Source organism: Mizuhopecten yessoensis, unplaced genomic scaffold (assembly GCF_002113885.1).
Source record: "Mizuhopecten yessoensis strain PY_sf001 unplaced genomic scaffold, ASM211388v2 scaffold4123, whole genome shotgun sequence".
Taxonomy (NCBI): domain Eukaryota; kingdom Metazoa; phylum Mollusca; class Bivalvia; order Pectinida; family Pectinidae; genus Mizuhopecten; species Mizuhopecten yessoensis.
In genome coordinates, this window is record NW_018405387.1 from 1165052 (window position 1) to 1182550 (window position 17499).

The following is a 17499-nucleotide window of genomic DNA, read 5'->3' on the forward strand; positions in this document are numbered from 1 at the left end:
GGGGGGGGGATTAATGAAAGCAAACTCATTGCCAAATGACCCTCGTATCATATGAGAGACACTTGACAGTCTAGATAGTCAGTAATATTAATCTTATTGCCTGAAATCTTGGAAAAAATGCGTTACGTGTTATGTTTATGGGCGGATTGGTCGAGTGGTTAACACTCCAGCCTTCCTCGCAGGCCGCCGGGGTTCGATCCCCGAAGTAGTCGTTGTCGTCAACAACCCAGGTGGAGTATACATTGGTCTGCGGTGGATGTTGCGGTATTTGTGCTGTAGCATTCAAGTGAGGTGGCACTAAAAATGATGCCGTTGGAAGCACGGTCCCACTACAAACAGAACACAATATAATTACATCTTCACCACACACGCAGGCATACACACATAGGGAGATATAAGCCAGGTGGCATAGGACTAGAAGTTAGCGCATTAAAAGGTAACTCCTGGGAATTCCTCAAAATTGTATTGATTAATTTATATGCTAATTATATTTATTGTGATCTATATATTGTATAGCGCTTTAGAGTGGCTTATGTTAGCTAGATAGGGCGCTATATCAAATGTTGTATATTATTATTGTATGTCATATGCAAACTCAGATCTTTCGGAGTAATGCTCCCGCCTTAATGCCTCATGCGGTATCATTCCACTTGGTGTCGTTAGTCCTGCGGTGACCGTAGTTGTCAGAATCCTTCGGGTCGATATGGTATGATAAAATATATAACCTGTAACTGAACGAGATCGGTATATCTCAGTCGAGATCTCGCTCAGTAACAGGTAATTGATTTGTTCTCGCACCTTTTAGTTCGAAAAAAAACCTATTTAGTCAAATACTACAAGTATCCCGTTTGGGGCCTCTAATACAATATTTGAATGCATTCTTATCCAATGTAGTCCGTCCTTACAAAGAAGACAGCGTATTTCACAGTGTAGACTATATTTTATCTACAACAATACAACGAATATCTATAAACTCGCGGATGAATACATTCCTGTTCCGCGAAATATCGCGTAAAGATACCATACAGATCGGACGAGATAGAAAAATCTAGCATGAGGTATGGCGTGAGATATCTCTGGCTGAGGTGCGAGCAATATGTATGAAAACCCTACCTACATTGTGACCAGAAACATATTTAGTATGACGTCTTTTTGTTGTAGGTTGCAGCTGCTGGAGCTCTGGGTCTCGGAATATGGATTCAGGTACTGAAGGGCAAGGTCGTGCTACATCTAGTAGACCTCCTGTTTGATCCCTCTGTCATGATAATGTGTCTTGGAGGTTCCGTCACCTTCCTAGTCGCCTTCTTCGGCTGTTTCGGCTCGCTAAGAGAAAACCTCGTCCTTCTTACCATAGTAAGTCAAATGTTAAGAATAAAGACATATAAAAATATGTTCCTATTATTGGTCGTCTCATATTTCTTTTTTACATTATGAATATTGTTACAAAAACAACATCAAACAGTATTTTAACTCTTACATTCGTAAATATCATCGTCCTTAAAATTACACTGTGTGTTGCTCTTTTGATTCTGTTCCTATCCGGACCCGGAGACTAAAAATATGGAGACACCACCGGGCAACGGCACAAGAAATATATTTTTAGCATCTTTTCTGTAACTGTCATGCATTCGATACGTTAAATTTCTTTTCCACTGTAGTCAAAATTAACGAGACCCTACAATGTTGTCGAGATCCTGGTGTTGACCAGCCCAAAGGAAACAAATCTAGGGAAAACCTAGACGGAAACGTTGGTTTCAGTACAGGAAAGAAATGACAATATACGTGAAATAAGATCATTTTCGGTATCAAAGTGCTTATACAGATTTCAGTACTATAGTATTTGACCTATATACAAACTGATATCGCGCATAGCAGTATAAAGCTATAAAGTACATCAACTAAGGTCAAGTGTCTTGAAACTAAATGGCTCTCGATCGCGAAGTACTGGTAATATCACGCGCGCGCGCGCGCGCGCTGAATCACTCCGAACTTTATAAAGTATCACGTACAAAAGGAAGGAAGTGTGTCAAAACGAAAATTGTGATGTGAAAGTAGGAAATAAATATCAGTTAAATGCTTCTCCGCGTGTCTTATTCATGTTACTCTATCGGATCCACTTTTAACTTAAATTATCTTTCCTTATTATTATTTATGTGTGTACGTTGTTTTCTATTTGCTAATGAAATTACTTTTCATTATTTTGCCTGATTTCTTTATAGCATTGATTGTGTTCATTATGAAATTTCTACACCAGGCTGCATGTCATATAATTTGTATAATTTATTAAAATTAAAATGCGGATCCTTTTCATAGTTTACACGATTTCTTTTCTGGGTACCCCCCCCCACACACACACACACACACATACATACACCCACACACACCAACACCCTTCCGTCTCCACCATATCCTTCTCCCGTTCCCCAAAAACATATACATGTATGTACGTTATTTTACCATATGTTAGGACTTAATCACGTTGAAATAACTTGTTGTCCAATCCATTTGTATATTTGTTCAATAAAATGTGTTTAAATTAAAAACTTCCTTATATCTGCTTGTAATACAACGTGAATCTCGTCCGTTTCAGTATCACACCCTCGTGACACTACTGTTGTTGGTGGAATTAGCTCTTGTTGTGTTCGTCTTCGTGTTCTACTTCTCACCGGAAACACTCGAGAGCCTCAACATCGTACCGGAAGACGCATTGCGAGATGCCATCGTAAAATACCGAGATGATCCGGACATGCAAGATCTCATTGATGGAATTCAAGAAATGGTAACTGTGATCCACTCTCTGTCATAAGTATTTCAGACGCAAACAAATTGTGTCGAAACTAACCTGCTAAGAACTTATATTGAAATTATGAATAATAGTTCCCATTAAGTATAGCATCATTTTGGTGCAGACTAAATTTATAAGCAGTTATTCATTCGGAAAACCTCTAGAGTTCGTTCTGAAACCCGGCCCTTCAATTATAGAATAAATAATTTGGACTAAGATCGAGAGCGTTGTATACGTAGTGAACAATTTACTGTATCCTCACTTCCGGTTTCCAGATGGACTGTTGCGGCGTCAGTAATACGCCGACCGGTTACCGGGACTGGAATGAGAACATCTACTTCAACTGTTCTGATTTCAACCCAAGCCACGAGAGATGTTCCGTCCCGTTTTCTTGCTGTGTCCTTAACCCAGTACGTACAGAAATGGTGTGGTGTACTTCACGTATTTGTGAAAAGAGAAGACAGTACACAAACATACAAATAAAGCGGAACTCAATATCTTTAAGGAAAACTTTGAAAAAAAAATACTGACCATCAACGTTCTCACGATAACATTTTCAAACGAAACTTTAAAAGTATTCAAATTACAGAAAAAAAATCATCAATAAATCTAAAACTTTGATGAGTAGCTAAATAGGGTAGTAACAGCCATGTGTACTGTGTGTGATAAAAGTGTGTCATACGTCATACGTATTATGTATTTTTGTGACACTGATGGGGAATAAGAAAGCATGTTTGTGACACAGTTGTGCAATACGTAAGCATGTTTGTGACACAGATGTGCGATACGTGAGCATGTTTGTGACACAAGTGTGCGATACTGAAGTATGTTTGTGAAACAGGTGTGCGATACGTGAGCATGGTTGTGACACAAGTGTGCTACACGTTTGTATGTTTGTGACACAGGTGTGCGATACGTAAGCATGTTTGTGACACAGGTGTGCTACACGTTAGCATGCTTGTGACACAGATGTGCGATACTGAAGTATGTTTGTGACACAAGTGTGCGATACTGAAGTATGTTTGTGACACAAGTGTGCTACACGTTTGTATGTTTGTGACACAGGTGTGCGATACGTAAGCATGTTTGTGACACAGGTGTGCGATACTGAAGTATGTTTGTGTCACAGGTGTGCGATACGTGAGCACATTTGTGACACAAGTGTACTACACGTTTGTATGTTTGTGACACAGGTGTGCGATACGTAAGCATGTTTGTGACACAGGCGTGCGATACTGAAGTATGTTTGTGATACAGGTGTGCGATAGTGAAGTATGTTTGTGACATAGGTGTGCTATACGTGAGCATGTTTGTGACACAGGTGTGCGATACCGAAGTATGTTAGTGACACAGGTGTGCGATACGTGAGCATGGTTGTGACACAAGTGTGCTACACGTTTGTATGTTTGTGACACAGGTGTGCGATAGTGAAGTAGGTTTGTGACACAGGGGTGCGATAGTGAAGTATGTTTGTGACACAGGGGTGCGATAGTGAAGTATGTTTGTGACACAGGGGTGCGATAGTGAAGTATGTTTGTGACACAGGGGTGCGATAGTGAAGTATGTTTGTGACACAGGGGTGCGATAGTGAAGTATGTTTGTGACACAGGTGTGCGATACGTGAGCATGTTTGTGACACAGGTGTGCTACACGTTAGCATGCTTGTGACACAGATGTGCGATACTGAAGTATGTTTGTAACACAAGTGTGCGATACTGAAGTATGTTTGTGACACAGGTGTGCGATACTGAAGTATGTTTGTGACACTGGTGTGCGATTCGTTAGCATGCTTGTGACACAGATGTGCTATACGAAAGCATGTTTGTGACACATATGTGCGATACGTGAGCATGTTTGTGACACAAGTGTGCGATACTGAAGTATGTTTGTGACACAGGTGTGCGATACTGAAGCATGTTTGTGACACAGGTGTGCGATACGTGAGCATGTTTGTGACACAGGTGTGCCATACCGAAGTATGTTTATGACACAGGTGTACGATACGTGAGCATGTTTGTGACACAGATGTGCGATACGTCAGCATGTTTTTGACACAGGTGTGTGATACGTCAGCATGTTTGTGACCCAGGTATGTGATACGTCAGCATGTTTGTGACACAGGTATGTGATACGTCAGCATGTTTGTGACACAGGTATGTGATACGTCAGCATGATTGTGACACAGGTGTGTGATACGTCAGCATGTTTGTGACACAGGTATGTGATACGTCAGCATGTTTGTGACACAGGTATGTGATACGTCAGCATGTTTGTGACCCAGGTGTGCGGCTTGTAAGATTGTATGTATCCTCAAGTTGTAAAAATGTATTACACCTGACACATCTTTAATGCTCCAGGGGGACAAGATCAACATACTGTGTGGTAATAGTGCTCTGGAAGTAACGGTAAGTAAACTCATACGTCAGATCGCCTTCCCTACCATACGTACATTGTATATATACATGTAGCAATACATGCATTCAAAGATCAACGTCGGAACGTCAATGAAGTAATGTCTTCTAGCAGGTTGGTTTCTAAATACAGTAAATAAAAATTTTCGCTCAGCATACTTTTCCTGATTTCAAGTAAAAAAGGAGTAACTATTATGTTTTAATATCTTATTTTCAGAAATTATTTAGCACACGTTTTATACCCTCAGCGCCCTATATTCTCCCCCACCGTCAACTTTCCACCAATTAGAATTTCAATCGGCAAATTATAGACTTTTGATGGTCTACAAAATATGCTCTATCCTCTTCGAAGTGAATATCTTCTTCTTCTTCTTCTTTTCTTTTTCTTCCAAATTGGTTTTCTTACATTTGTTTCGTTATGTTTGTAACAGACCGAGGTTGCGGAGAAGGCAATCCATCCCGAGGGCTGTCTGTACAAACTGGGAGTATGGATACAACGTAACTCGCTGATCGTCGGGGGCAGTACACTAGGAATCTTCATACCTCAGGTAAAGTAAAAACACAGAAAACCCTTGACGAGCCACCCTGGGAGTAGACTCGAAAAATGAGATTGAAACTTTCACACATTTATATATCTCTATTAGTCATTAATATCCCATAGATTGTTTATTTCCCAATCAGGAACCATCGGCACTCTCCGTACATTAAACTATTTTCTCGTTTACTGAAAGGACCGACGGTTCCCGATTGTTTCTCTCCCTTAATGTGAGTACTTTCTGCCTTACCTAGTCCTGCCTTAGTACTGTTTCTCTCAACTAGGCGGCGCTCTTTAAGTGAGACTATTTTTCGTAGAAGCCAGCCGGCGGAGAGTAGAAAAAGTACGAAAGGCACTCCAGTCCACCTCTTCAACAATCCCTGATAGAGAGAATGTCGAAACGAATGAAGAGAACCAGTCTATCTTGATCTCGCGCTTTTTAACAAGTTACTTAAATAATCTGGAAATACTTCATACCTCGACGCATGTAGATTGCTCTCTTTCACTGAAACAAAGACCAGTACTGTATTTTGGTCTCCAAAAAGCATATGTATCCCGTTTGTATTCTTACTGAGATACGTTGAAATTCAGACGTTCCTGATATTCGCAGGGAAATCATAACATGTGAATATATTGTATCTTTTTTATTTTTAGATAATCGCCATTTGCTTTGCAAAACAGTTGAAGGACCAGATCGAAGCACAGACTGCAAAGTGGAAGTTTGACCGGACATGACGTCACATCGGAAGTGTATTTCATCGCGTTGACTATAACATACCATTTCCATTCCGTGCATGTTTTTTTACAAGACACAACCTGCGTACTATTTCACTTTGTCCTGTGATTGGCTATGACATTATGGCCAAGAATCACTGATGTGACAACGTCATTTACAAGTTTGATTTTTCATTTGACATCTTGATCTAAGATCGGTGCTAGGCTCATTCTAATGTGATATACACAATACAAACACGAGAAAATGAGAACACCATATTGCATGAGATTTATTCTTCAAACTAAATGTAATGAAGGGTTTGTGTTATATTTTGCAGTTTTAAGTTTGTTTCCACCGTTGTTGTGCAATAAGTAAACGTGACTTTGTTGGATGAGAAATGTTTGTCCATCCGTCCACATAAATAAAGCTTTATTGCGTGAAAGTTGGTGCTACGGAATAAAAGATACAAATCATCGCTTCTTTTGTCGTGTTGTGATGTTTTGCTCACAGACGCTACAATGCACTTGGAACAGTACACTTTGAAAATTAATAATGAGAGTTAGACTCTCACCAGGACCTTTTCATGTAATTAATACAGTAAGCTATTACATACAGATACTAGACAGATTATTGACCGAGATCTGTAAGTTTGAGTTAACATCAAGTTTAAAAATGTTATCATCTCAAGTTGAAACGCCTTGCTTTAAAAGCGGGAATGATCTTTTGATGGACATTGTATTTACCTACACATGTTATAGCAGTCTCAGAAATCTACCTAGAACAGGTAGAGACATATATGAATATATTTACTGCATTGCTGGTGTAGGTGTGAAAATACAATGACATGCCTCCTGTCTAAACTGTATACAGTAAATACGTATTTGTGTGTACTGTAGATAAGGGGTAGGGGAACCTCGGCTGTTGTATGCAAAATACCTTCAATACAATACAATACAGTACAATACAACACTAAAATACTAATGAACACGTGTATATGTACAATACAATACTACAATACTACAATACAACAATACAATACAACATAAGACTACAATACAATACTACAATACAATACAATACTACAGTACAATTCAATACAACAATACAATACTACAGTACAATACAACAATACAATACAATACTACAGTACAATTCAATACAACAATACAATACTACAATACAATACAACATAATACTACAATACAATACAACATAATACTACAATACAACATCTATAATACAATACTACAATACAACATAATACTACACTACAATACAATACAACATAATACTACACTACAATATAATACTACAATACAATACTACAATATAATACTACAATACAATACTACAATATAATACTACAATACAATACTACAATACAATACAATACAACAATACAATACTACAATACAACATAATACTACAATACAATACTACAATACAATACTACAGTACAATGCAATACAACAATACAATACTACAATACAACATAATACTACAATACAACATACAATGTAATACTACAATACAATACAACTGAACTTTGCTAATGCTTGCCAATGTCGAGAATTCATTATAATATCTACATGAAGTTCAGAAAATAGGACATTCTTATATGAGCGGTATATGTACGTATATAGCTTATTACATGTAACAAGACAGGCGTACACATACCTCTGAAAAGGTATGAAGTCACCCTGTCCGACCATTAATCACTCTTGTTGGCCCGGATGTAAGCGCGCGCGGGGGTCTTATGTTATAGTGTGGGAGGAAATCAGTTTACCTGGAGAAAACCCACGTGGTCGGGCAGGTGACCCCAACCTATTCACGTCCGATCGGGGAATCGAACAACGGCCGCCTTGGTTTTAGTTTAAACATATTATATTGCCATAAATTCAGCAAAAGGATTGGGCACAAGTTACATGAACATTATAATCGCCATTTCCTTACAATTTAATAAAACATATATATACATCAAAAGATGGCTAAATATCAATATCTATAATATTAGAATAGAAAAGAAGTAGCGTGTGAGCAAAGAATTATTAGCATTTAACAGTTTGAAGTAAATATTTACTGATACGTTTATTTTCACCCATATGCTTACACAACCACATGCACACACACACACGCACTCTCGCACCCACTCCTACACGCATAATAGCAGTATACGTGTACAACAATTGTGATGAATCCTTCCCAGCACCGACAGCACCGACAGCACAAGTGGCCGCCTTGGTGAAAGGCAAGTGCGCTATCCACTGCACCACCCCGACCCGACCAACCGAAACTTTACATTTGTACAATGTACAACATATGGCTCCATATGTCTCTGGATTGATTCACTGAAGAAACATTCATAAACAGAAAGTATAAGTAAGTCCAATGAAAATATTTGAAATGAGTAACGAAATTTTCCTAATACTTTAATTGTTAAGAGGCTTTGAACCGTTTTTGAATAATTGACATTTACCCACTTCTTGGTCGTAATGGTCAAATATATCAAAATCTGTATATTGCTTCTAAACTGTAAATGTTCACGAGGTTTGGCGTAATGATAATGTTTTTCCTGTTTCTTGATTGTGCGAGAACTCATTAACACATTTCGGTCATTGATCCTGTACTGTGACGTATTTCTAACTCGTGATATAAATTATGTTTGTCCAAATAAAATATTTTAATGTATTACTGATATTCCGTCTTTGCGTATTGCAGAGTTATCTTCTCTTGGGAGCAGTTATTGATTGTTACGTCATTGGTTTGTGTGAGAAAATTACGTCGTTTTCTCAAAAGTTGATGACGTTACTCTCACAAACAAGTGACGTAACAATCAATACCTGCGACCAAGAGAAGATAACTCTGCAATACGCAAAGACGGAATTGACAAGCTTTGAAATTATTCGTATCGTTTTTCTATCGAGTTTGCTAAATAAGTGTGGTACTTTGAACAACTTTTAAGGTCAAATATGTGAAATGCGTTTATGCCTGAGAACATTTTAACAAGCAGTTGTGCTTCTTGTTTTTCTTATCATCTAACAACAAATTCTAAATGTCGAACTTTAAATAATGAATATTGAATTCAACAGATATGCTAGCGAAAGTTAGCCTAACCCCTGGATATCGAGGATGCTTTTAAAAGACAGAACACTTGACTATGAGGCTTTGTGATCATGATCTAAATGCAATGGTAGCAGTGTACAGTAGAGTGATATATTTATAGGATGAATACCCCCTGTAATATAACATGTATCAAAATTTAAAAAAAAGCATTAAAATTGGCATATACATGATGAAGTGGACTATTTTACAAATCTGTGTCTATTTTGTGAAAAATCCACCGGAATGACCTATGCTAAAACGTGAGTATTTCTGTTACCGAGTAGGCGATATTAAAAATTTCAGACAGGTTTTAAGAAAAAACAAACCTACTTGCGGGGGTCAAATTTTGGGTTAAAAATCATGTTTTTTTGCATAATTTGGTGTTTTTTTTGATGTGGTAACCATGGTTTTCACAAGTCCCAAATCCTTGGAAAACAGTTTTTGAAAAAAAAACAGTCTTCTAAACAAAATGAAATCAAAATGTATATGTATATATATGTAGGTGTTTGTGCAGGTTGAATTCACTATCCATGTTTATGTGAGGCATGCCCTTTATTTTTAGGGTCGAGCCATTTCTACTGTACACTGCTACCAATGGTCTATGGGCGGTAACTCCCTTAGTTAAGCGTTACAGTGAGAATGATTTTCCAAGCAGTCGACTGATCAAGAATCAACCACGGATTTTTCCGGTATTTCCTGTTGTTGAAAATGTCAAGTTACAAGAATACTCAGTATTTCACCAGAAATGGCTAAATACATACTGATTTTTACAGTATGAACAAGAGAAAGGCAGAAAAGGGGTTTGTGTTATTTAAATTTGCGTCCCCTAAGACATGTCCCTTTACATCTGCGACTTAACCATGGTCAGACCATTATTGATGGCCAGGGCTTCTCTCGCTTTCACTATTCTGCAATTTCTATGACATTTTCGTTGCATGGAAGTAACACAACATCAGGATAACGAAATGTATAGACATTTTAATGTTCTTTGAAATAATTCCAATTTTGAATAAAAACGTAGGCATTTTAGACCAACCCCCAGACACCCAATATGCCTGTATACAGTATAGTCTCTTGACCATATCAGTTTATGGGAAAGGAAAATTCCCCTGGCGAGAGAATTGAAATCCCCCATCTCATAAGATTCCCCTCTGATCTGGAAATTTATCCACTTTCTTAGAACAATTTCCACATTCTTAAAAAAATCAACTACTGTTTTTGAGAATTATTCTCTGTGCATTTGAAACCGATGTTCGATGAACAAAATTACTAAAAACTGATACAGAAAGGAACATGCATGTATATTTACAATGCAATGTAGTCTGGTTGATTTGTTCACCTGGCTTTTATAATCGACATGCCAGATGATTTTAAACTTGCTTAATTGAAACTGTTCATATATGTGTCATCTAAGAAGAAAAAAAAGGCAAACTGGAAGTAGAAAGTTATATATACTGCTGTCAATATTTTGAGCACTGCCATGGATCCAAAATTTTACAAAATGGCTAATTATGTGCATTCAGATTTCCTTGTTTCTAACTTTCTTATATGAATAGTCCAGACATTTTATAACATTTATCTTCAAACTAATTGCAAAATAATTTATTTATTGTTTATTTGGTAATGGCAATATAACAGGAAAAAATACAGCTTGGGGAATTTGATCGTAATAAAAGTAATAAAAAGATATTTTCCTCCAATTTGTTGTTCGATATCTTCACTCTTGTGTAATATTTGGTACAGGAAAATATAAAGAACTGGTGTATGTATAGATTAGAAAGACAAGCAACTAATTACAATACAGATTGGCGAAAAGGTAAAAAAGTTCCATGAGAATTGTACTGAAAAAAAAAAAAAAAATTAAAAAGGGGTTATTTAGATATTTTTTTATATCCAAATTGAATTATATGCCAATTTCTGCAACTTTCAACGTCTAATTCATTGTATACAGATCACCTTTTTATAAGGCCAAACAAAATATATAGTCTTTTTAGAGTTGCATGGGTAAAAAAACTAGGGTAGGTAGGTCAGATTTTTTATTTTTTTTTGTATATTTTTGGTCATGTGATTATGACCCTACTATTGTATGTAAAACAAAGAATTACATAAACAAGGTTTATTTGGAGGCAAATTGTGCTGCATATGATGACATTTAGCGCCAACACGGGGCTGGAAGCCATTTTGAAAGGCAAGGAACCTTCTAAAGTTCAAAAATCAGCGTTTTTTTTTTTTTTTTCATCAAAAAGTTTTGGGTCAGGGGTAAAAAGCTAGGGCCGGTTGGGAACCCTAGACAGACCTCTTTTTTTTTTTGCCTTACTGATTTTGAGGTAAAGTTATATATTGATTTTTACAGGCCTCCTATAAAGATTAAACTATTACATGTACATGTAATTTGTTGTTGAATAAATGGATTACTAGTTTTTAAGTTTAGTATCCTTCTGTTTTATAGGCTGCAGACAATAACAAAGTTTTTGAAGTCATCACCATCATGTGAGTAGCAAGAATAATGTTTTGAAAATCTTCATGCCTGTAAATTAAAAATAAAACAGTTCACACAAAGATTATAGATATATAAGATGACACATGAGGCTGGTACTGGCATAATATGCTTCTGCATTATCATGTGTTACAAAATAATGTATGTGGGGCCATATATATATGAATGAATAATTAATTAGTTTCTTAATGAACACATAATGATACATCTATGATATCAATGTAGAAAAACCTTGTCATACCAACATCTACCCTGTATTGGCCAATGAAACAGTTTGCATTATATAGGGCTATATACTGATCATGAAAGCCCTGAATGTGACAATTCAATAAATCTAGGGAGATGGGTATGTGAGCAAATTGTTTAGAAAGAAAGAAAAAAAGATTTGTCTGGTGATATTTTTGCATTTTGAATGGATTTGGCAAATCTGGGGAGTATATATGTAAACAGCAAAAAGAGAATCTTTAAATAAATTACATGTAACTTAATTGTCAGGGTTTTTGCCAGGTGTTTATAGGGACGTCTGGTACAGTGACCCATTCCCAGTTGAAAAATGACCCTGCATTTTTCCAATTTCAGTCTTTATTTTCTCAATTGGAATAAAAAGCATGTTTATACAAGTTTTGAGTTTATATGTGAAACACTCAAAGTACAACCAACCTCGAATGAGCATTCAAAATGCATAAACAACAGAAATTTGAAATTGACTAAAAGCACTGCAAATAATGCGTTTATTTCTTGCAATAAATCTTGATTTTTTTTGAGAAATAATAATAAGACAAACAAAATATAACCAAAAACATTGTTTCGAGTTTACGAATTCAGTACCATACCTTGCATGACTTTTATGAGAAGACAAAATGATGAAACAAACAAAAAAGAATCAACAAGAGTGTTCTTAGTGGGAACAAATCTGCATGGCTAGACCACAGGGTTTGACCACTGGACTTCAGATTGTTATACTATTACTCTAACCAATTGAGCTACTGGTCAACAGAAGTGTCCTGGTCCAACTATATGCTGCAGTTATGTCCAAACAGAAATTAAAGGGAGGTTACTGTATAAATAGGAAAGAACAAGAGTGTAGTGGGATATATATATAGTGATCCTTAATTACAACACCCATAGACAATGTATTATCTTGTGTATTACTCTTTTCAACAGGATGTGTTACTTCACAGATGGTATAACTTTGTGAGCACATACACCTCAGAATTTTGAAGCATCTTGTTTTATTTTGAAACATACATATATATCACTTACATTTATGAGCTTTAAGTGTCTTTTCAATCTGCCAGTGTTGTATGTCAATGCCATTTAGTTAGAAAAAGCACGCTTGAAGGCACTGTTTACTTTAACCATTGTACATTTTCGACTATCAAATGCAATTTAACACTAAGTATAATGATTGCATGTATTATGAAAATTCTTTATGCATTCTGGCCATATTGGGACATGGCATTTCAGTCAAGTCATGATACAGTGTTAAAACCTATATTATACCAATATAGGCTAATTAATTGGTGTATTAGTCCCCTACCGGTGAAACTGGGGGGACTATAGGTTTTGTCTGCGTAGGGGTCTAGCATTAATGTTATTTAGTGACAGTGGACATGAGTTCGACTTTACTATCTTGGCAAAAATGTGCAGGTTAAAGTTTGGGTTAACGTTTTGTAATGGCTAACCGTTCACTTAATAATAGTCTTGGGATGCTGATTTTATGTGTGTTCGTTAGGGGTCCAGTTAGGGGTCTAGCATTAATGTTGTCTAGTGACAGTGGAATTTTTTGTTTGTTTTTGAATTTTTGACGTGTGATCAACTTAACTCTTGGCAAAAATCTGTAGGTTAAAGTTTGGGTTAAAGTTTTGTAATGGCTGACCGTTCACTTAATAATAGTGTTAGGATGCTGATTTTCTGAACAGAGGTTATTTTATGGGTCTAGCATTAATATTGTTTAGTCTGTTTGTGGTGCCGGTAGGGTACATGTATTGATTCATCTGATCAATACCCACAGAATGCTTGTTATACCAAATACAATCCATACAACAATGAAAGTGAATTTTCAAATTTGAAATTAATAAATAAATATAAATGTAATATCAAGGGAAAGCTTCATTTTAGACAGTTTTTCAGCATACCAATGTAAGTCATAGGTGTTAGTTTTGTCTGAATGTAATAATGCTTGCATATCCTATTTACTAATCGCTGAATGGTGGCCGAATATTCTTTCTTCTTTAATTAAGTTATATTGTACAACTGGATAACACAAATTCACACTAAAGCTTCAATCTTCTCACTGCAGTTAATTGCTGATGTCCCCCTTTATTATTTCCAGTAGTGTATGCTTTATAAGACCATATCTCAGTAAGTTTATATACCGTCTTCATTTTTGTTGTTGTAAAACTCACCTATCTGCTTGTCCAAATGTCCTTCTTGAAAATATAAACCTTGGGTCACTCTGTATCCCATTTAAAATCATGTTAATGCACGCACTGCTCCAAAAAATATTCGTTTTGTATTCTTAAAACATTTTCATTTAGCAGGCTCTCCAACTTACTACTTGCCATTGTGGACATTTTCGTTTTGTGTCTTCATCAAAAGGCCTTGGTACATTAACTTCTGGTAGGGGTATACGACACAGGAAGTATAGACGTCCAAAGTAGGCTGCAGGCGGGGGTCAATATTGGGGTGATCACCAAGAAGGCAACATGTGGTCCAGGAGATGGCAATACTCAAATTCTAGTTCACACTCTTAATTTGCTTTATTTGTATTGTCGAACGTCAAATGTTGGTTTCTAAACTAATCAAAGTTTAGTTAAGCAGAAGGAGGTACGTTAAATTCTATAACAAATTAGTGCTGGTCCTTCATCTTACTGGTTCTTAGTTGGAACTGCATCACTTACAATATAAATAGGTTACTCTGACCTTCACCTATAGCTTGATGGCTGAATAAGTTCAAAATTTTGCGTGAAACTTGTCAAAGCTAACTTTTTAAAGCATTAATGAAACTAAGAGTGCACCTCCTCACCAAGGAGGGCATTATAGTTTGGTCACCTTGATGACCTTCACCTCAAGGTCAATTAAAGGTTAAGTATTTATATATCAGTAATTAATACAAAGTAAACTTCCAGTGAAATCTTTTCCAGACTGTTAATTTGAAACCATCAAACGCATCACGATGGAACTGAAAGTATGATTTTGTTTGATTTTGTTTGTGATTCTAAACCTGATAGTCACTGACTTTAAGGTTCTATTGTAAACCTGTAAACCTAGGACGGAGTTAAACAAAAGATAGCTTCAGACTTTAGAACTGTATGAAATCATATACATGTATATCTACAATTATACATGTAACTGTAATTGATTAAACTTCAATATGTATTTCAGCTGATAGACATCCACCAGGTCGTGTTCCTCACAGAGAAGTCAACGGTATGTAAACTGTCCACCCATTGGCTGGTCCACCTAGATGATAGTTGTCTGTGCTTCTGCTTTGCTATTGCGGAGATGTTGTACCGGACTGTTGTACAGTAATAGACTTGTAGTTTAGCTCATTTTGGATGCCAGAATGTACGTTTGTGTGTACCTATATGTTATATACACGTTTGCTGGACAACGGAACCTGATTTTGTAGTCCTACCCTTTCTGTTGTATCGTGTCTATTGTTACTTTGGAAGCATTGTTTTTGCATTCAATTTTTTTTTTTTTATTCCAATTCTATGTTGGAACTGGAGAACATTGTTTTTGTGAATATATACACACTGGCATCTTGTCATCCAAATTTGCATACACATTACTTGGTATATTTATGCCAGCATGCATCCTTTTAACCAAAACCTTAATATGGGTAGAGGATCTAGACCACAAGGTTTTGGTGGTAATAACACCAGCAATAATAATGGAGGCAGAAATTTTGGACAATATGGAAATGGAGACCAGTTTCCTATGCAAAATAACTCGCAATATGGAGATAACACTAACATGTACCGTACAAATATGTATGAAAATGCTCAGAATAGGCAGAGTTATCAAGGGGATCGGAACAATTTTAATCCTCAAAGACAATTTCAAAATCAGCAGTTCCGATGTAATCAAACTTCCCAGAATGATAGACAAGGCATGGGGCAGATGGAGCACCAAAGAAGTAGAGGCTTTCCTGGTCAGTTTGGCCATCCAAATATGCAACAAAATACTGGTCAATGTAACAGGTTGATAGACAGGGCGAGTTGTAATTTGGGTGGGCCTCGAAACTGTCAGGCAGAAAGTTTTGGAGAAACACAAAGCTCTCCTGAGTTTGAAAGTCAGAGAGGAAGACCATTCTACAACGAGTCTGATTGTCCAAGAGAAAGACAAGATATGGGACAACAGTTTAACAATAATACAGCAGCATGGAACTTGATCAGACCAAATTTGATAAGTATGATGCAAAAGTTCTTCTCTCATAGATCTACTTCTAGTAATTTTGACAATATTTTCAACAATGATCAGCAACAACCCGTTGGAAATTTTCCTCTTTACCAGGATCAAACAGCTCTTCAGAACTTCACTTCACCAAAGAGATGTAGAAAGAAGTGGAAAAAGAAAGCTAAGAGTCGGTTCAGCTGGAAAAAGATGACAGATTGTTCACAGGGTTCTTATACAAAACCAAACCGATCCAACCAGCAGTCTCAAGTCTATTCAAAAGTCCTCGAAAATTTCAATGATTGGTCAACTGAAGTGGAAAATACGAAAACGGGAAAGTCCTGGACCGTCACGACTGCAGAGGATGTTCCAGGTGTTATAGAAACTGCAACACAAGCTTCAGGTACAGCATCTGATGAAATAGCTACCACTGATCATTCACCACAAAAATGTTCAGAGGAACAGAAAACCAGACTGACAGGTGTTGGCTCAGAAGGTGAGGATGTTAGCAATAATTCTGTTTATATATTAAGTGGCAAGAATGGAAATGGACCCACAACGGCACAACAAGTAGACTCAAACGTCTTGTATAAAAATGAGCCAAATCAAAATCTATCCCATGACATGCACACTGAATCAAATCCGTCCATTAAAGAAATCCAACAAAACGAGGTTCGGTGTCCATTAGGTGAACACCTGGGTCGAAGTACTGGTCATACAACCCAGACAGATCCCTCGGATGTGGAGCATGTGCAACAGGGCATGGAACTTGTAAGCCTGGAGGGTGACACACGCATGTCACAGGATAGTGAAACAAACACAGGTAAAATCTTCATAGATGTGTTTTAGTTGTATCCGTTGCCTCCATATATGTATTCCATTATCATCTTGTAATTTATTACATGGAAAGGTTAGAGATAAAGGAAAACAAAAGGAGGAGGAGGGGGGTGGAAGGGGGAAAGATTTGAAGGTGATGGATTGAGAAATTTTGTATCTTAATTGTTGTAAAATAAAAAATGTTAATTAGCATAAAAACCATAGATTGAGAAGTGC

General features: G+C 36.8%; 2 protein-coding genes across 5 annotated transcripts in view; both read left to right on the forward strand.

Annotated features, from left to right (window-relative positions):
* LOC110448679 (tetraspanin-33-like) overlaps positions 1-6922 on the forward strand; it is a 9288-nt gene extending 2366 nt beyond the window's left edge. Inside the window, exons 3-8 of one of the 2 annotated variants that reach the window (XM_021495062.1) lie at positions 1162-1353; positions 2591-2779; positions 3061-3195; positions 5143-5190; positions 5628-5744; positions 6413-6922. In XM_021495062.1, coding sequence (XP_021350737.1) covers positions 1162-1353; positions 2591-2779; positions 3061-3195; positions 5143-5190; positions 5628-5744; positions 6413-6466 — 735 coding nt within the window. In that variant the 3' untranslated portion in view covers positions 6467-6922. Of the gene's footprint in view, positions 1-1161; positions 1354-2590; positions 2780-3060; positions 3196-5142; positions 5191-5627; positions 5745-6385 lie in introns of both variants that reach the window. The other variant, XM_021495061.1, reaches the window with a different exon arrangement.
* Positions 6923-10210: 3288 nt separating this feature from the next.
* LOC110448667 (SMC5-SMC6 complex localization factor protein 2-like) overlaps positions 10211-17499 on the forward strand; it is a 44171-nt gene continuing 36882 nt past the window's right edge. For 2 of the 3 annotated variants that reach the window (XM_021495044.1, XM_021495045.1), the window contains exon 1: positions 15486-17269. In XM_021495044.1, coding sequence (XP_021350719.1) covers positions 15862-17269 — 1408 coding nt within the window. In that variant the 5' untranslated portion in view covers positions 15486-15861. The other variant, XM_021495046.1, reaches the window with a different exon arrangement.